General features: G+C 52.7%; 3 protein-coding genes across 9 annotated transcripts in view; 1 reads left to right on the top strand and 2 right to left on the bottom strand.

Annotated features, from left to right (window-relative positions):
- Positions 1-652: 652 nt before the first annotated feature.
- Positions 653-4,525, bottom strand: TMEM150A (transmembrane protein 150A). 5 transcript variants are annotated; one of them, XM_081264424.1, is made up of 8 exons: positions 4,399-4,525; positions 3,830-3,984; positions 3,380-3,427; positions 3,001-3,087; positions 2,418-2,485; positions 2,013-2,140; positions 1,522-1,699; positions 653-1,329 (listed from the first exon to the last, which is right to left on the bottom strand). In XM_081264424.1, the coding sequence occupies exons 2-8, from the start codon at positions 3,892-3,894 to the stop codon at positions 1,082-1,084; spliced, it is 822 nt and encodes a 273-aa protein (XP_081120550.1). In that variant the 5' UTR covers positions 3,895-3,984; positions 4,399-4,525; the 3' UTR covers positions 653-1,081. The 5 variants fall into 5 exon arrangements, with proteins under 5 accessions (XP_081120550.1, XP_081120549.1, XP_081120548.1 ...); XM_081264423.1 differs by lacking the exon at positions 4,399-4,525 and adding an exon at positions 4,261-4,390; XM_081264422.1 differs by lacking the exon at positions 4,399-4,525 and having other exon boundaries at positions 3,830-4,386.
- A 1,546-nt stretch (positions 4,526-6,071) lies between these two features.
- LOC308632362 (UPF0561 protein C2orf68 homolog) lies at positions 6,072-12,324 on the bottom strand. Of its 2 annotated transcripts, none has more exons than XM_081264431.1 (4): positions 11,146-12,321; positions 10,951-11,066; positions 10,132-10,283; positions 6,072-6,371 (listed from the first exon to the last, which is right to left on the bottom strand). In XM_081264431.1, exons 1-4 carry the CDS (start codon positions 11,250-11,252, stop codon positions 6,312-6,314), a joined length of 435 nt encoding a protein of 144 aa, XP_081120557.1. In that variant the 5' UTR covers positions 11,253-12,321; the 3' UTR covers positions 6,072-6,311. The 2 variants fall into 2 exon arrangements, with proteins under 2 accessions (XP_081120557.1, XP_081120556.1); XM_081264430.1 differs by lacking the exon at positions 6,072-6,371 and adding an exon at positions 9,231-9,771 and having other exon boundaries at positions 11,146-12,324.
- Positions 12,325-12,976: 652 nt separating this feature from the next.
- Positions 12,977-18,950, top strand: part of USP39 (ubiquitin specific peptidase 39) — a 35,806-nt gene continuing 29,832 nt past the window's right edge. For both annotated transcript variants that reach the window (XM_081264419.1, XM_081264420.1), the window contains exons 1-4: positions 12,977-13,286; positions 14,205-14,274; positions 16,388-16,482; positions 18,030-18,166. In XM_081264419.1, coding sequence (XP_081120545.1) covers positions 13,019-13,286; positions 14,205-14,274; positions 16,388-16,482; positions 18,030-18,166 — 570 coding nt within the window. In that variant the 5' untranslated portion in view covers positions 12,977-13,018. The remainder of the gene's footprint in view (positions 13,287-14,204; positions 14,275-16,387; positions 16,483-18,029; positions 18,167-18,950) is intronic.

Here is an 18,950-nt window from a genome sequence, read left to right on the forward strand (position 1 = left end):
TCACAGGCTGGGGCAGGGGCTGGCGTCCTCTACCAGGTCCCTGCTGCTCTTGGGTGAGGTGGTGCTTAACAGCAGAAGGTGCCAGGCTGCATGTCCCTCCCCAGCGGCCTGTCTAGACTCAGGGTGGTGGAGCTCAGGTAAAGAGCCTGCCACCAGGCAGCCAAGGTTTGGCCTGTACTGGTGGTTGGAAGGCACACTCTGCCAGGGCCTGTACCCCGCAGCTATTTAAAGCTGATAAACTAACCTGCACTTCCCTCCCCCCACTGCAATTTCTAGTTAACCTTGGAACCTTCAGTTAACCTTGGAATCCTAGAGTGTTCTTTAGCACCAGAGAGAAAATTGCTTTTAACATTTTAAAAGTTGCTCTGTATCTTTCCCTCCCCATATCCCCCTACCTTAGAATCAAAGTTCAAACCAGACTGAGTGGGGGAAGGAAGTGAGGCTGTCAGGCCAGGTCAGGACTTTAGACAGTTTAGAGGCCCAGGAAGGGTTTCAAACTCTGGTGGGTCTTTGGATAGTGTCTGGCATCCTTGGTTCCTGACAATCTTGCTCTTAAAGAGCTGTGTATATTCTGGGCTCTCTCTGGGGGCAGGGGGTTAGGGAAAGCCATCCGGATTACGCTCTCCCTTATTCCAGAAGAGACTACAACATGCAAATTAGAATTCTTTTAATAGATATAAAAAAGTACTAAAATACCCATGTGGTTCTGCTGTGTTATTTGCCCTAAAGGAAGTGAGGGGCAGAGTGAAGATCCAGTGCAGCTCAGGGGCCCAGGGCGGGCCTTCCTGTAGGCTAAGGCGTGCTCTTCCCTCGTCTTCCCTGCTGTCCCCAGCCCCCAATTCCTGCAGCAGGAAGCCCCAGTGGTCTGGCTGTGGCACTGGGAGAAGGCACCTGAGGGCTGGCTGGAGGGGAGGACTGGCTGAGCACAAAGCAGCTCTGCGGCACACGCATGGCCACTTCTCCAGGGCGAGGACGCCCAGATCCCAACAGAATACTTTCTAAAAATGGTTTTTGGTACAAAGTAAATGCAAAGAAGATGAGGGGTGCTGCAGAGCTGGCCAGCCGCCCTCCAGGCCTCAGATCATGGCGATGCTCTCGGGGGCACAGTTGAGGTGTGTGGAGGTGCTGCTGCTGCCTGAGGACTTGCAGGCCCTGCCAGGGGCAGGCTGCAGAGCGGCCACCAGAGTGTCTGAGGACACTGCCCCAAACTCATAGCTGAAGGTGCCATAGAAAATGAGGATATCAATGACGAACACCCACTCACACAGGGCTGCCCCGTGCTGTAACTGGGAGCTCTCGTGGACAAAGAAGACGCCACCTGGAACACCGCTAAGGAAGGGCTCAGGAGGCTGTGCGGGGACCTGGCAGCACCCCTTCTGCAGTCCCACACATTGATCAGGCTGGGACAAGGATCAGGCCTCCCCATGGACAGTGTGGACTACAATCTACTAGGCCCACCCCATCTAGGAGGAGAAAGGAACTAGTGGGTGAGTTCCTGGCCACACCATCTTAGAAGGATACTGAGGACCAGGGTGACGAAGGCGATGGCAGCCAGCACACTGCGCAGGTAGGCCACTACCAGGTCCAGGGAGGTGGTTGCTCCATGGTAGGACAGGGCACAGTGCAGGCATACAAAGAGCAGCCCTGCAGGGAAGGCCACACCAGCTCCCACGTAGTGCAGAGGCTTGGCATGGTCCACCTGACAAGGCAGAGGCCCATTGTAAGGTCCCCCCACATCCACAGAGCTGGCGCCTGAGCCCAGGAGTGCTCTACCAGGGAGCCATATCCCCAGCCCTTATTTTTTGAGATGGGATCTTGCAAAGTTGCTGAGGCTGACCTCAAACTTGAAATCTTCTTGCCTCCGCCTCCCAAGCTGCTGAGATTACAGGTATGTGCTAACGTGCAGGCCCTCCTGTCCCTCCCAGCCCCTCTCCTCCACCTCCACCTTGAGGTGGTGCCCCTGCAGGCAATCAGGCCCTACTAGGGGAAGTCCATAGGGTGTTGGGGGGCACCTGAAAGTTGCCAACCACCACGAGGCCCGCGGCGTTGGTGCAGCCTGTGATGAGTGCTGTGGTGTTAACCCAAGAGTGCCGGCTCTGCTCCAGGAGCTGCCCATACCGCAGGAGGCAGATGAGGGCCACTGGGGGAGGAGACACTGCTGGGGCCAGCCTGGCACTTCCGGCCAGTCCTGCCCCTTCCAAGGCCCTTCTGAGGGCCCAAAGGGGACAGACAAGGCTGGGACTGGCAAGTAGCTGGGGTGGCAGTGTGGGAACTGGCCTTTGGTCCTCAAGGAACAGGAGAGCTGCTGCCCCTCTGGTCTCCCCTTGGAGGATGACCGAGGAGCAAGGCCTTCTGGGCCTTCCTGAAGAGTGTAGGGGCTGACTGGACTGGTGAGGTGGGGCTGAGGTACCACTCACCCATGAAAGCACCCACGTTCCCAATGAGGCTGAAGAGGCAGCTCTCGGGGGGGTAGGTGCCGCACTTGCTGTGGAGGGAAGGATGGCATGAGGCAGCAGCACTGGTCAGCCTCTCTGTCCCCCGTTTCCTTGGTCTGCCTGCTCCTCAGTGGGCAAAGCACTGAGTGACGAGGAGGGCTGGTGAGCCCCATAAACACTGGCCCCAGACTGAGCCCCCAGCAGAGCCCTGTGTGGAGCGATTAAGGGGTTCCCTGGGGTACCCTGGAGTGCTGGCGAGCTGAGTCCCTGCTGAGGCCTCTGGCTGGGCAACAAAGGATGTCAGCTTAAATCCAGCTGCTTACTTACTATCTCTGAGCTGCCCAATAACTCTGAGCCTCAGTTTCTTCACCTACAACAAAACAGCAGCCTCCCTGCTGGGAGAATTAAGGGGCATCACACACAATGCCCTCAGCAGAGCCAGCTCCTAGCAACCAAATGGTATTAAGTAGCTCTTAGTATGATGATTATTCCTGTGACCCAGGGACAGGCCTTGGTTTAAGGGCTTTCTGGAAGTCTGGGAGGACTTTATGTCTCCTTGACTTACCTGATGAGGGGGACATCGTCCAAAGTACAGCAGGTCTTGGGGCCCCCTTGCTCAGCAGGGTCAGGAGAGCAGGACTCGTTGTAGGACCTGGCAGGCAGGACACTGAGTAGACTGGGGGAGGGGGTGCCCTAGGCCTCAAGGATGACCTGCTCCCAGACCTCCCCAGCAAGGAACCAGAGCCTGCTCCCCAGAGCCTGCCTGAAGCAGAAGCCAGAGGGGTGAAGGGATGGTGGAAGGTGGGCAGAGGGGCAGGAAGCCGTGCCTGGGACCAACGTCAGAGAGCGAGGCCCAGGGCCTGTGCCCAGCTGTGCAGCAGAGGGCCCAGGAGGGGACAGATGAAGGGAGCTCTAGAGCGAGCTGCCTGCGGAGATCTGCATACCAGTTCTCCACGGGACACACGTGGCGGTTCATCACGGCCATGGCATACCTGTGGGAGGAGAACCGTCACCCTGCGGACAGTCCCTCCTGGCCCAGCCACCCCCTGCCTCTCCATCTTGACTGCTGGTCCCATCCAGGCTGTTGGCCTTGCTGGGGACTTGGGCCGGGATCGCGGCTGGGCTGAGCGTTGACTACACCAGAGCTGCGGCAGGGCCCCAGCTGGAAACCCTCTGGAAACTGCCCGGGCTACAGCCTGTCAGTCGGTTCTTGGGCTGCCCGGCAGTGGTGCCAGCTTGTCCAAGGGGCTGTGTGCCCAGGCACCAGGCCAGGCTTTGGAGGCAGCCAGAGTGACCCTGGGCACCACCCTGGAGCTTACTACAGGACAAGGGACATTGTGTGTGCCATCAAGCATCAGGTCGCTGTCCCCCGCCCCCCAGCCCCTCTTACTTACACAGTCCATATGCCAGTGATGGAGAACGCTGACAGGCTGACAGGAAGGAGGATCCAGGCGGTCATGAGGGAGGGGAGCCAGGGTGATGGAGGTGAGGGGCGGACAGCAGGCAGGTGGGGAAGAGGGGGCGGGCCACAACCATCAGCTGCCCCGGCCTGGTGGGGAAAGAGATCGAAGTCCAGGGTCCCCTGCCAAGCAGGAAAGGGGCGGGGGAGGGGAGGCGGTCCACACCTCGCCCCGGGCCGGTGGGCGTGCAAACTTTGGGCTGCGCCCACGCCTCAACCTGCAGCTCTCGGTACCCGCAGGGCCCCGGCGTGCCGCGCGACTCCGCGGGCAGCGGCTTCGGCAAGGGACCCCTCCCTCGCCCGAGGGCCGCGGGGCGCTCAGGGCGCGCAGGGAGAGTGCGGGGGCGCCGGGAGGGGGCTACGCACCGCGCGAGCGCTGGCCGCCGCGCCCCGCTCGACCCTCGTGGCGCGGTCCTGGGCTGCGGCCCCCGGAGCAGCCCCGCGCGTTTAAAGGGCCGGCGGCCCCGCCCCACCGCCCCTCCGCGCCGCGCCGCCCGCCGGGACCTGCAGTCCGCGCTGCCGGGACTACAACTCCCGAGCCGCCGCGCGCCGCCGAGGCGCGTCCGCACCGGCCGCCGACCCCGCGCGGCTTTCCTCGCGCTCCCTCTTCGCACGTACGATAACACCGAAAGCCGGCCAGAGGTCGCTGCGTCCAGGCGCTCTCCGACTGGTCAGCACCAGGGGGTGTGCGCTCTGAGCAACCCACCAGGTGCAGGGTGGTAGGGGTTCTGGTGGTCAGGTGTGGGAGGCAGGAGAGGAGGGCGAGCCCCAGGCCCCGGGAGGAGGAGGCAGGGTTGTGCGGGCTAAGCTATCCACTAGCGTCACCATAACGTAGAGGCCAAGGACATTCTTTTCATGACTGAAGAGGCAGGAATGCTTGCTTTCACATATCGCAAGTGTGCCTGGGTCTGCCTGAAGGCAGCCCGGCTTACGATGGCACTGCTGGGCGGCCACGGAGTCAGGTCACTAGCCGGTCCAACAGGGACGGCCAGCGCTCAGGGGCAAGAGGCGGCCACACTGGTGAGGCAAAGGTTATGTGCACAAACAGGGCCCCGGAATGCAAGGAAACAGCAGAAGAAACTGCAATGGCGAAGAGAAACCTTTTTGGACCCCACTGGGGGTAGAAATGGAACCTACACCCAAAGAAGGTGGACATGGGGAGTCCTTTTCCCGCTCACATCAGGAGTAGGAGTTAAAGCAGGGTCAAGAAATAAGGCTGTAGCCGGGCACGGTGGCGTAAGCCTGAAATCCCAGCGCTAGGGAGGCTAAGGCAGGAGGATGGCAAGTTCAAAGCCAGCCTCAGCAATTTAGTGAGGCCCTAAGAAACTTTGTGAAATCCTATATCAAAGTAAAATACAAAAAGGGGATGTGGCTCAGTGGTTAAGTGCCCCTGGGTTCAATCCCTGGTATTAAAAAAAAAAGTATGGCTATAATGCGAAATAAAAACTAGTGTGGCTGTGGCAGATGTAGTGGTGCTGGCCTGTGACCCTCCTGACTCTGGAGGCTGAAGCCAGCTTGGCCAACTTAGGAGACTCTTTCAAAAAACAAAAACAACTCAAAAAACCTGGCTGAACTAGGGAACATAAAATCAGACTACCTTTGGCTGGTCCCAAGGTCAAAGGGACTGGGGATTATAGCCAGTCCTTCATTTTTGAGACAGGGTCTCACTAAGCTGCCCAGGCTGGCCTTGAACTTGTGATCCTCCTGCTTCAGCCTCCCAGGTTGCTGGGTTACAGGTGTGACCACCATCCCTGCCAAGCTTTGTGGTTTTCAACACTTACTGTGCTCCTGTTGAGCTGGGTCTGCACCACTGTCCAATCACCAGGTTGAGAGGACTCCTCAGATTCAACTGGCTGTTCTAATATGACGTGGGGTATATAAGGCATTAGCATTCTGGAGCTGTGACACTGGAGGTACTTTTAGGCTTAATATGACAATCCCAATACTCCTAAACTAGAATAAGTCCAAGCTAGAGCTCCCTACTACAAAGGGTCTCCTTCTGAGTACCTGGTGGGGCAAATCAGATGTTTCCAAAACTCTTCCACTGCTAATGCTGAGTAGGCCTAGTTGTTGTGCTCTTAAAACAGGCAAAGCAAGAGGAGATGCTAGAGTGACTTCAGGGCAGGAACTAATCTCCTCTGCCCACATACACAAATGATTTCACAACTCTTGACAAAACAGTGTTGTAAACATAGTTTATTGGTTTAACAAAATACTGCTTTTGAAAAGTGTCTCCTATCTGGGACTTTCAAATACACTGTTTTATTTACCCACAACAGCAGACACACTGGGAGCCAGAAAACACAACCAAGGCCTTTTCACACCTGGCACCTCGAAGCAGCCAGTGCAACCTGCCGGGCTCTGCTGGCTCCGAGAAGGCGGAGGAGCCCTTCACTCAGCAGGTCCTCACTTCTATCTCACTCCAACTCCTGGGGAAACTTAGGGTTGGTGCCTATGGCTTCTTGGTCATGTGATTCCTGGAGGACAGGACAGGAATTTGGAGGAGTTAAAGTATGTCAAATACTGGTCAGCATTTCATGGTGATTCTCCCAAAGGCTGAGACAAGAGGGGACTCCATTCTCATTCCTCATTTGATAAGCAAAGGCCTCATTTAAATTGTGAACCATCAGGGAACCCAGCACCCTGAGTTCATGGATCTTGCCAAATTCACAGCAGGTTGGGCACTCACCACCCAAGGGCTTCCTCCTATCCTGTGGACTCATCTCCGATTGGCAGTCTCCTGTCCAGAGAGGCTCTTCCTGTGAATGTTAGCCTATTGGCTGGTGGGGCTTGGGGTTCCCACCTCACACAGCTTTCCTTTCCTTTCCCTGCGCTGCACTCCAAGGCCTCCTGCTTGCCAGTGGGCTGCCAACTCAGGCTTCACAGCTCACTGAAGCACAGTTCCAAGACCTTGCATGACGGCTACCTCCTCTTGGTAATCACTTTGTGGCCCAGGAAACAAAAGCTTTAAGATTCGGGCTTAACCTCAGTTAAGAACAGAAGGAGGAACACTCCATACCCAATGGACATGCCTATCAGACTTTTCTTTAAGACAGCAGAGAACATATCTACTCAAGTGAGTGTTGCTTCACTCAGGCTAAGATTGCTGCCTCAGCACTGACCGGCAGAGGGCACTCCTCGAGTGGACATCTCTAGAACCTGTGAGAAATGCTGTGGACATGCTCCTCCAGGCAAAGCAGTTTCTAAAACAGGTGCAGGCTGTCTGGAGGCAGGTTTAAATAAGGTGGATAGCACCATCCTGGCCCCAGATGGACGGTGGTGGAGAGCAGTGGGGCTGAGCTCTGGGGCAGACAGCAGTATCTGCTCCAGCAGGGCAGCTCTGAAGGACCACCTCTCACTGAAGTACAGGCCTCAGCACTTTATTTAGTCACTGCAAAAGTCATACATGTATTAGAATGCTGTCATGGGTAGAAAATATATGTCCTTGATAAACAAAAGTTCCTAAAGAAAAAAGGGGTAAAAGTAAGGACTTTCTGTCCTCCTCTGCCTTAAGGGGCCTTTGTGAGACTCACATGACAAACACATAAAGGGACCCAACAGGTACTCACTAAACACTGCCTTCTTTTACCTCTTCCCCCTTCAAGAGACAGGAATGGTGCCGTGTCCCCCAACTCCTTTTGGGACCTTCTTTCTATGTTCTATCATAAAACCAGGAAACAGGCAATCAAGCTGCGAGAAGACAGATACCGCTTCCCTCCCAGGGAGGCAGACTTCCAGTGAGAGCCCATGTTTCAAGTCACACATCAGCTGGAGAGTTGGAAGACTAAAAAGACTGGTCCTTTCCCTGCAGGAAGAAGTGGGTAGAGTCTGGAAGGGCCCCCTTGGCCCAGGTGCTGGACGGTAGCTGACATTCTAGGTCCAAAGGCACTTTATAGCTAGATGCATAAGTAGAGGTCAGAGACTTTCTCCTCTAAAAGCAGAACTGAGCCTGGGACTAAGGTTTAAGGCACTTGACCTTGGGCTAGCAATGTAGGTCTGGAGCACAGGCCCCTCTAACTTACCACCCTACTCACTTCCCAGTGTTTCTCTGACACTGCAAGTTGTGGCTCATAGTGTTTAATGTTGTAATAGTGCAGTTGAAGTAGCTGCCTTGCCCCATTCTCCAGGGGTCAGTTTTCAGGGGTGCAGGACACAAACCAACAATGCCCTTAGGTGTTCTGTAAGAGATGGAACAGTCAGACTGATCTTGAGATCCTGTTGTATACAGAAACCCCTGGGGATGGGTATTTTGGTTTCAGGGACTCAGTGCTCACAGGCTCACTTACAGTCCACATTTGGAGTCACTGATGTTAGTTTGATTTGCTGGGAAACCGAGGTGCTTTGGAGCTTCAGTGCACAGGATATCTTGTAGACTTTAGACCTTAGCCTCCCCACCTCCCAAAGTGGTGCTGGGGACTGAACCCAGAGCCTTGTGCATGCTAGGCAGGTACTCTACCACTGAGCTGCACCCTCAGTCCTCTTGTCTAACCCTGTGTTAGAATGGAGCTCAGTAGCAAACAGTGTGCTTGCCTAGAATGCAAGAGGCCCTGGGTTTGATTCCTGGGACATTCCAAAAAATAAAAATTCTCTACATACAGCATATTGGCAGAAGGTTTTATAAACCCTGGCTCTCCCTAAGGTCTCTGCTACCAGAGCACAAGTTTCTCTAATCAAAATTCTCAAAAAATTTCAAGATAATAGGCCAGCCAAATGGGCCAACATACTATTACTGGGGCTCTACAAGACTCTTAGTTGTATATTTTTTGGAGGTAGGACAGGAAAACACGTGGGGCAGATAAGGGGCTAATTTTACTTTTTCTAGTATGGGCTTTCTTTGGGACTTTTTTTTTTTTTTTTTTTTCTGGCTACTGGGGCGCTAAACTTATGCTGATTTCCACTTTGCACATACATTCAAAACTGTTTAGACTTTAATACCTTGTTTTGACAATTCCCCTTTAGTCTGAACAGAGAATAGTCTATTCACAACTGGGGATGGGATCAAAAGCTGGAATTGCTTAACTCTAACTAAAGCAGGATTCACTGAGATCCCCAGATTTAACAACAGCATCTTTTTCCTAGGTGGCCTATCTAAACAGCGCAAAGCAGTGGAGCATGGGAAGAAGTCATGCAAGGGGAAGAGAACAAGCTTCCAAGCAGGCCTCTCTCATCTTACTGGTGCCAGAAATATTCGGAGAACTTGCTGGAAAGGTAGATGCCCAGAACTCCCCACCAGCAAAGCCCTTAGTTGTGGAGATGCATAGTCATGTCAAGAGATGGGGTGAAAGGAACTGATGGGTTCTACCTGAGGCAAAAAGAACAAAACTTAAGGTGGGGGGGGTCCCTAGGAAACTATGGTGGAAGCAGAAACATGAAAGAAAACAATAAAGTAACAAACACGGCTCATGGCGTGAGTGGTCAGGCATATGACCTCAGTGAGAGAGCAGCGCATTGGCAAAAGGCTTTATAAACCCTGGCTCTCCCTAAGTTCTTAGCTTCAAGAGCACCAGGTTCTCTAATCAAAATTCTCAAAAAATTCCAAGACAATAGGCCAGCCAAATGGGTCAACATACAAGAAAGAATTGCTGCAAGGGAGGTGGGCTAGGTGTAGCCCTGCAACACCCCTGTGGAGGCAGCAGCTTATAAGGGTCTCAAGATCAGACAGACAAGTCCTAGCACCGCAATGTAGGGTGGGCTCCCTAGTCAGAATTCATCCAAGTGCAGGATTCTGGCCTGGAGAGAATGCCTTCCACCTGGTCAGTGTCGGCTCTGGCGTTTGGCAATCTCCTCCTGGATACGCAACTTGAGGGCCTCTCGCATAGGCAGATCCAGAGGTGTGTGTGCTGACACTTCCTCACTCACCCTTCCTGGGTCATCGTCCTACGTGGAGGAAGAGTCAGGAAGCTCAGGGCTTCGTCTCTTGCAGAAAGGCAACCTTCCCTGTCCCCAGACAACACTCTCACAGAACTCCATTTGGCTCAAGGCTTCTTGTCAGTACCTGTCATTTCTCAGGTGTCCCCTGCAATAGTGATTCTCAACTGGGGGTCACAATGATGATTCTCCCACTGAGAATGACCGAGACAGAACTGAGATGTGCTCTTGAGCATCGCCTGGCAGTTCTGTGCTCTCACGTGGGGCAATCTTCACACTGGCCCTGAAGCAAATAGTGGCGCTGGGTCTGGCAGTGATTTCTACCACAGCCCAGGACCTTCAGGTGGCAGCTGTTTCCATGAGGCGTACCTGATACACGATAACTGATGTGACCTCTCCATTGTCCGACTCGTATTCTAAGCAGAAGAGCTGGTGGCCAGAAGGCTCCAGCTCGGAGCCAACACTACTGCTGCTTTCACCGGACTCCTCACAGTCTGGGTTGCCTGGGTGGGTAGAACCATCTGTAGGGATGAACCAGAATGAGAGGGAAGAAGGGATGCTGCTGAAGGGCCTGCCCACAGAGATGATGCAGGAGAACACAGGGAAGAGAGCCCTGCTCTTCTGAGGACCCCTGTGCTCGTGCCCGCTGTGCTTCCAGCCAGGAGGTTTCTTACCCTTGGTATCCCTGCTCTGGGCTGGCTTGATCTTTTTACAAGATAGATGCACAGTGCACATTTGTCCAGCAATAGGATTGGGAGGGAGTGGAAGAGTGGATAGAGCTCTGCCTGGGTTCAAGTCCAGGCTTTGCTGTTTAAGAGCTCTGAGGTCTTGGACAAGTTACTCTACTTGTCTACGCCTGTTGCCAACCAACAATAAGGAAACCTGAACAGTTCTAACTCGCATTCAACGAACGGATCTACACTTGACCTAAAAGCATTTTAAACAACACTTAACAAGCTCAGTGCCACAGGTCAATTACGTGACCTGCACATCACAAGGAAGCTGGGCAAAGGGCCATTTCTCTGGACTCCTCCGTAATTATGTCCTGGTTACTTATATTTGTGCCAGGCGTTTCTGCTAGGCAGCGGTGACACTCGCACAGGACTCGGCGGGACGAGCGGTTGGCAGCCTCGTCGCCGGCTCGCAGGCCCCTTCGACCGCCGAGGCTGCAGCCGGGCCGCGGCTCACCTCGGCGCCGCGGCAGGTACACCTGCAGGTCGGGCTTGCGCGGCCGCGTGGGCGCGGGCGTGTGCCGCCTCCTCGCCTTCTCCTTGGCCTGCTTCACCTTCTTGTCGTAGTCGTCCCTGCGGGGAGCCGGGCGGGAGTCAGGGCCGGCGGGCCGGGCCGGGCCGGGTCAGGGGTGGCGGTGGGGCGGGGCGGTACCGAGCGATCTGGTTCCGTCGTATGTGGTGCACGAAGCCGTGGCTCATGTCCAGCCGCCCGCCGGGCCGGCAGCAGAGCCCCGGCCCGGGGCCCGGCGCCGCCTCCATCCGGAACGCGCGGTGCGGAGCCACCGCCGGCCGCCAACGACCCCGCGGCGCCCCAGGCGAACGGTCCAGCCGCGGCCCAGATCCTCGCCAGGCCCGACTTCCGGCCCAGGCCCGACTTCCGGCTCGAGGCTCGACTTCCGGCTCGAGGCTCGACTTCCGGCCCTGGGCCAGAGGCGCGGTGCGGAGCGAGTGTGGTTTGCGGCGGAGGCGGCCTAGCTGGGCCCCCGCGGCTGCCGAGGGACTGTTTTCCTTGGGACGCGGTTAGCAGGAAGCGAGGGTGTCGGCCCACGGCGGGCGGCAGGGAAGCCCAGGGAACAAAAGGGCTGAGGCGGTGTGGCTCGGTGACAGCGCGCTTGCCTGGCACGGGCCAAGCCCCGAGTTCAGTCCTAGTGCAGAAAAAAAGGGAAAATTCGGAAAAATGCAACCCACGTGAGAGCACCCCACGTGTCACTCTTCCTGTCGCACAAACTGTGACGTTCCTTCACCAGCTTCGAGTCCTGGGAGGACGCCCTAACCCCGCTGTGCACTGGAGGCACCCAGAACAGAGCGCCTGCTTCAGGCCGCGAGGCAGCACTGGGTTCGCGCAGGCTTTCGGGCCTGCAGCCTGCACGGCTCACCGGTCTCTCGCGTCAGGCTCTCACTTCAAAGGTCAAAATCAGGAATTCATGTTAGGACAGGAACAAACTGTGGCCCATTTCCGCGATGGAAGCTACTGCCCAAGCAAAGAATCGAGCAGTCTCTACCCCTGCACGACACGGCCAGAGCCCGGATCCCGGAAAACCGATGCCGGGCGAAAGAGCCTAGCTAGAGAGCGAGCGTAGTGGGGCCTGGGCATTGCGCTCCAGGGAGCACGGCCACTCTAGGGTACAGCAGGTCAGCAGACCGCGTGGCCTCCCTGGCGTACAAGGACAGTTTCCCTCTTTTCCCTGCGGGGATGGCTTTGCAGGTGCAACCATATGTCAGAATTTAGCAAACTGCAGACGTTAGACGTACAGCATCTTCCCTGTCAACGCACCGCAGTAGACCAGTTCAGACAGGCAGGCGGAACTGCCTGTGCCCAGCGTTGTAAGACCCGCCCAGCGTGTGTGAGACCCGTGCGACTCCCAGCCCCGCAAACCCCCACACCCATAAAGACGGGCAAAGGAGCTCGAGACAGCCGTGGGGTTTTCAATGGTTGCATGGTGAACACTCCTGGCAGGGCGTTTGCAGTTTCATGATACCAAGAACCCTCTAAATGCGGAATTGTGCCGCCAGGTTCCCGCACGGAGGGGTTAAGGTGGCATGCATATAGCTCCCTTTTCCTGTGAAGGTTTTGTTACAAGGTAGATGCACAGCACACATTTGTCCAGCAATGAGATTGGAAGGGAGTGGAAGAGTGGACAGAGCTCTGCCTGGGTTCAAATCCAGGCTTTGCTGTTTAAGAGCTCATCAGCCTCCAAGGCGAGGAGGTTGCGCGAGACAACCTCCGATGGCGGTTTCGAGGCATAAAGTGTCTTGAAATCTGGGTTCCAAGTACAACTGCCACTATAGAAAACGCAGTACCGATAAAACGTCCCTGTCTCATAAGCAAGGAGAGCCAACAGGTCCTGAGGCAGGGGGTCAGGCAGCTCGGCGCGCCGCACCTCCGGCGCTTCCTGCCGCGTGAATTGTCTCCGCCGGCGACTCGTAGAGCGCGTCGAGTTCGGCCGCCCCGAGGCTCCTGATTGGCCCCGTGCCGCGCGCTTGGCGTCCAGGCGCCTGCGCGGGTTGCTGGGCTGGCGGTGGCAATGTCCAGCCGGTCTAAGCGAGAGTCGCGGGGCTCGGCCCGCGGGAAGCGCGAGTCCGAGGCGCGGAGCAGCTCGGGTCGCTCAAAACGGGAGCGCGAGCGCGAGCGGGAGCCTGAGGCGGCCGGCTCCCGGGGCAGCCCGGTGCGCGTCAAGCGCGAGGTCGAGCCGGCAAGCGCGCGCGAGGCCCCGGCGCCCACCGTCCCTGCGCCGCGGGTGAAGCGGGAGCGTGAGGCCGACGAGGACTCGGAGCCCGAGCGGGAGGTGCGAGGTGCGCGGGGCCGGGCGGGCGGGCGCCACCCGGGCGGTCTGGGTTTTCCCTACGGCCCCGCCACTGCTCTGCCGGGGTCGGGTCCAGCGGCCGCCTCTTAGCAAATGCCCAGGGTTTCCGCAGCCACTGTACCCCTCATAGGGCCCTGCGGTGCCTACTGCGGACGGACGGGTCGGCGCGCGCCTGAGACTGGCTGTGTCCCGCCGGCAAGGTGGACGGCCTGGGAGACTGTTCTCCGTCGGGCCCTGAGGTTCTGCCGGTGTGGGCCACAGGCTGGCGGCCTTGGCTCCCGGCTTAGCGTGTGGGTTCAGTGAACAGCAAGGGGAGACAGGCTCCAACCAGCTCTAGAAGGTGCGAGTTCTATAGGCTCTGGGCTCTTTGGTCAGGCACCACACCTATGCAGTTTCTCTTCCCGGGGCCTTGTGGGACGGACACCCGTGCTATATTCTGGCCACTGCTGTTGCTTGTTAAACAGTCTTTTGTTTTGGACCCAATGCCGAATGTGGTCCTTCAGTATCCATGAAAACTGGTAGGCTAAATTGTTAAAGGTTAAATCTGTGACATGGATCCAGACAAGTGGCACATTTAGGATATCCATACACACTCCTCTTTAAACTGTACTTGTGCATTGCATTGGCCTTATCTTAGCACTTGTGATATAGTTCACGAGATCTTCGATGTCTCATTGAATTTCTTTATGTAATGTATAAGTGAATCTTGTTGGTTAAATACATAGCAAGTACATCCTTCCAGCTTCTGGCTTGTTCCCCTAGTGGACTTTTAAAAAAGATGATCTGCCATATAAGAAATTAGGAGTTCACCTGGATTAGATTTTCCATTTCTTTGTTTCTTAGCACTGGTAGTTGATTCTGAATATAGGGTTGTCATTTTCAAAATCTGCAATGATTTTCCTTTTAGCAAAGAATGGTCGCGTGGATTCTGAGGATCGGAGGAGCCGCCACTGCCCATATCTGGATACCATTAACAGGTCAGTAGGATAGAGAAGCTGAGGATGGCTTAAGAAAAGTGTGTGTGGGGGTCTGCATGGAAAATTCTTTGGATTGTACATCAAACAACACTTTATTCCTTTAAAAGCTTTCTGCCAAGAAAATTGTGTTTCTTGCAATATTTGTTAATGTCATTTTGGGGGGGCGTCTACTGGAGAATGAACCTGGGGCATTCTACCACTGACTCTACATCCTTAATCCTTTTTATTTATTTACTTAGTTTGAAACAGGGTTTTGCTGAGACACTGTAGGGTTCAGTAAGTTGCTGATGCTGACCTTGAACTTAGCATTCCTAATGCCTGAGCCTCCCAAGTTTCTGGGATTACAAATGTGAGCCACTATACCCTATTTAATCTTTGTTCTTCAAATATAAAGTGGCAGAAATCATTTTCTTTGTTTAAAAGGCGGGCATATACTTAAAGAGCTTTTAGCTTATTCTTAATTTGTTTTTTTTTTTAAATAAGAGGACACATATTGTACTTAAAATAGCAATAACAAATATTTATTGAGCATTCTTTGTATATCAGGTATTATTCTCCATGCTGAGGATTCAACAGACTTAATAGTAGCAAATGTAAAGTATTTACTACTAGGCATGGTGGCGTACGCCTGAAGTCCCAGCTATTTGGGAGGCTGAGGCTGAGGCAGAGGATGGCAAGTTTGAGATCAGCCTGGGCAACAGATCCTGTCTCAAAAATGAAAAGGGCTGAGGGTGTTGTTCAGTGGTAGAGTGCCCCTGGGTTCAACCCCCAGTACCCCCCCCCCCCACCGCCACACACACACACACACACAATTGTCAGTAGTTACAGCTGCACTGTACAGGATCATTTATAATTCATTAGAGAAATCCCTATGTGGGTTTGGTGGAGGTAGAGGTTTTTTTTGTTACTCTCTGTCCAGTATTCACATGCTGTTACTTGACATTTGAATACATAATATAGTTGTAGGTATTCTCCTAAAATCTTTCAAGTTTCCCCCTTATTTTTATGGAGAAAAAGAATTTTTTCTCAGGCTGGGGTTGTGGCTTAGAGGTAGAGCGCTCACCTGGCATGTGCGAGGCCCTGGATTCGATCCTCAGCACCGCATACAAATAAATAAGTAAAATAAAGATATTGTGTCCAACTAAAACTAAACAGTAAATAGTTAAAAAAAAAAGAATTTTTTTTTAAGAGAGAGTGAGAGAGGAGAGAGAGAGAGAGAGATTTTTTTTTTAATATTTATTTTTAGTTCTCGGCGGACACAACATCTTTGTTGGTATGTGGTGCTGAGGATTGAACCCGGGTTGCACACATGCCAGGCGAGCGCACTACCACTTGAGCCACATCCCCAGCCCAAGAATTTTTTTCTCTTATAAAATGGTGTATTCAGTCTGTTTATGTCCTCTCATCTCCCAGAATGCTGTGGGGACCCTACTATAGTCCTATATCTACCTTTCCCTTCAGAGAAGGTCATGATAATGAAGGGTTCTTAACTGGCTACAAATATAATCATCCCTTGGTACATGGAGGACCGGTACTAAGAACCCCCATGGATACCAAAATCTGTGGATAATCAAGTCCTTTAAATAAAATGAATTGCCATGGTATTTACATGTGATCTATGCTCATCCTCCTGCACACTTTAAATTATCCTAGGTCACTAATTAATGCTAATATAAGTACTGTATAAATAGGTACCATACTCTATTGGTTATGAAATAATGACAGGGGAAAAATGTCTGTATTTGTTTATTACAGATATAGTTTTTGTTTTTTCCTATATACTTTTGATGTGTTTGGTTGAACCCACCAGTGTAGAACCCATGGATAAGTGCACACTACTTCTATTAAGGAAAAGGGTCATGGGCATTATGTGTCAGGTGCAGACACCTCCACACTGCCTTGGGCGTGGTAGCTGGAAATGGAGAATGATTAATGCACTCCACAATTTACACTTGATTCTAAACCATTCTCTGCAGGGTACTGTGGGACACGTGGAATCTGGGGCTCTGTTTGGGTCCCTCTTAGACTTGAAGCCAACACAGCTGTTTAGGGCCCTCCCAGACACTGACCTATTGATTATGTGGTCTTTTTTTGTGTGTTTTGATTCTTTTAGGAGTGTGTTGGACTTTGACTTTGAGAAACTGTGCTCTATCTCCCTTTCACATATCAATGCATATGCCTGTCTGGTGTGTGGCAAGTACTTTCAAGGTGAGTGGATGTTTTCAGAGCTATCTGCAGGTCTTCTTTTATTTTATTTTTTTAAGAAACCAGTTTGTTCTTGAGAGTCATGTCTTGTAATCCCTCTTTGTTCCAGGGACATTGGAATACTCTTAGAAAACCAATAAAAAGGTCTGTGGTCAGAACCTGAATACATCTTTCCAGAGGGATAGAGGACTAGTTCTGTGAAAGCCAAAGACTTTGGATTTCTGACTTTAATGTTTTCTGTACTTATATCTTTCCTTTTTTTTTTTTTTTTTTTTTGGTACCGGGGATTGAACTCGACCACTGAGCACATCCCCAGCCCTATTTTGTATTTTATTTAGAGTCAGGGGCTCACTGAGTTGTCTAGCACTGTGCTGTTGCTGAGGCTGGCTCTGAACTCACAATCATTCTGTCTCAGCCTCCTGAGCTGCTGAGATTAGTGGCGTGAGCCACCGTGCCGGCTACTTATGTCTTTCTTGTGGGTGGGTGGGGTCCTGGGAATAGAACCCAGGGCCTTACACATGCTGGTAGATAAGCGCTCTCCTACTGAGCCATACCCCCAGCACTACTTTTGTTCTAAGGACTTTTTTATTCTGTTTTTTTCTAAAAATTTATTTCACCTCATTCAGACTAAGTGAATACTGTGCACATAGTATGGCAGATGTTTCAAACAAGGTATAAACTTCATTCTTTGCTCTTACAAGGAGCTTATGAGAAGTCCAGTTTTGACAACAATTGGTGAATCTTATAAGACCAAAAAGATTCCTGCTAGACTGTGTGTCAGTGAATAAAAATAGGGGCAGTAGGAGCTGAAAAATACAGAGGTCAGTGCTGACTGGGGGTGTATGTTGACTTCATGGAGGAAGTGAGGTAGAACTTGAGCTGGCAGGATATGCAGATTTTTTTTTTCCCCCTTTTGGTACCAGGGATTGAACTCAGGTTCACTCAACCCCTGAGCCACATCCCCAGCCCTATTTGTGTTTTATTTAGAGACAGGGTCTCACTCTCATTGCTGAGGCTGGCTTTGAACTCACGATCCTCCTATCTCATCCTCCCCAGCTGCTGGGATTATGGGTATACGCCCAGCTGACATGCAGGTTTTGAACGGAGCAGGGGAGGAAGATCCTAGACAGCAGTGGCTGCCTGAGTGAAGTGCACAGGAACGGGACAGTCTGAATATGAACAGTTGGAGGTTAAGGACTGGGTGATGGGGCTATCACAGGGCATGTGTATTTACCTACATAATGTCAGATATCATCATAGATAGTCCTAGTTTCTGATACTTAGGAATCTAGCTCTTGTATGCGTGTGTATATATTTTGTATTGAAATCAGTTTCCCCAACCTCTTTCCAGTGAGTGAAGTAACTAACATGCTATTGTTTTTAGCTAATCTTGTGATGAGATAGGCTCATGTGGAGATTCGTTTATGGATGGTGTAATACTTTGTGCTGCTTTTAACATGTTCCAATACAAAATAAGGGAAGGAGGAGCAGATCTTGTCTGTGTCTTCCTTGGGCCTGCCCCTCTTATAGTCTCTTGTCCTTCCCTATAGGCAGAGGTTTGAAGTCTCATGCCTACATCCACAGCGTCCAGTTTAGCCACCATGTCTTCCTCAACCTCCACACCCTCAAGTTTTACTGCCTTCCAGACAACTATGAGATCATCGACTCCTCCCTGGAGGATATCACGGTGTGTGTCTGTGTCCAGGGAGGCTGGCTTGGGGCAGTTTTGTATGTGTGTGGTTCTAGGAATTCACATATGCTAAGCAAGTGTTCTACCATTGAGCTGCATCCCCAGCCTGTTTTTAAATTTTGAGACATAGTCTTACTAAATGGCTGGGGCTGACCTTGAACTTGGCATTCCTCCTGCGTCAAGTCTTCTGAGTTACTGGGATTACAGTCTGTTTAATTATACCCAGTTGAGGCAGATTCTTCTGTGAGCCAACTCAGGGTTCCCTGACAACTACCTCACCTGTAATCAAGGAGAATCTGGATAGATGGAGAAACTGGGATAAATTTGAGGTTCCAAAGGGAGTTCACGATGACCTCCATCCAGTCTGTAACTTTGGGAGTATTCTGCTCCCACCGTCCACTCCCAGGGAGTCCTAGAGTCCCCAGTCCTGCCCAAGGGGAGGAGGTACTGCTCTCCTAAGCTAGGCACACATGCCATACTGGGTAAGGCTCAGGCTCCTGCTGTCTCTAAGAGATCGAGTGTCCTACAGTGTGACAGCCATTTATCTTGGAAATGGTCAGACATGAGGTTGAAGAGAGATGTGGGATTTATTGATTTGGGATACGGAGAACACCTTGTTGAGAGGGGTTGACCAGCAGTGTGGAGAGGAGCTGTGCTGAATTATTTCGTCTTCATCCTTGTTGCTTGCGGGTCTTTTTGGGTGAGTGGGAGGTGCTCATGACCAAAGCATTTTTGGTTTTTGGTAGAAATTACTGTTCTGGATATATCTTCTGAACTCTGT

Source organism: Spermophilus citellus, assembly GCF_964194105.1.
Source record: "Spermophilus citellus genome assembly, chromosome: 13".
NCBI classification, from domain to species: Eukaryota; Metazoa; Chordata; class Mammalia; order Rodentia; family Sciuridae; genus Spermophilus; species Spermophilus citellus.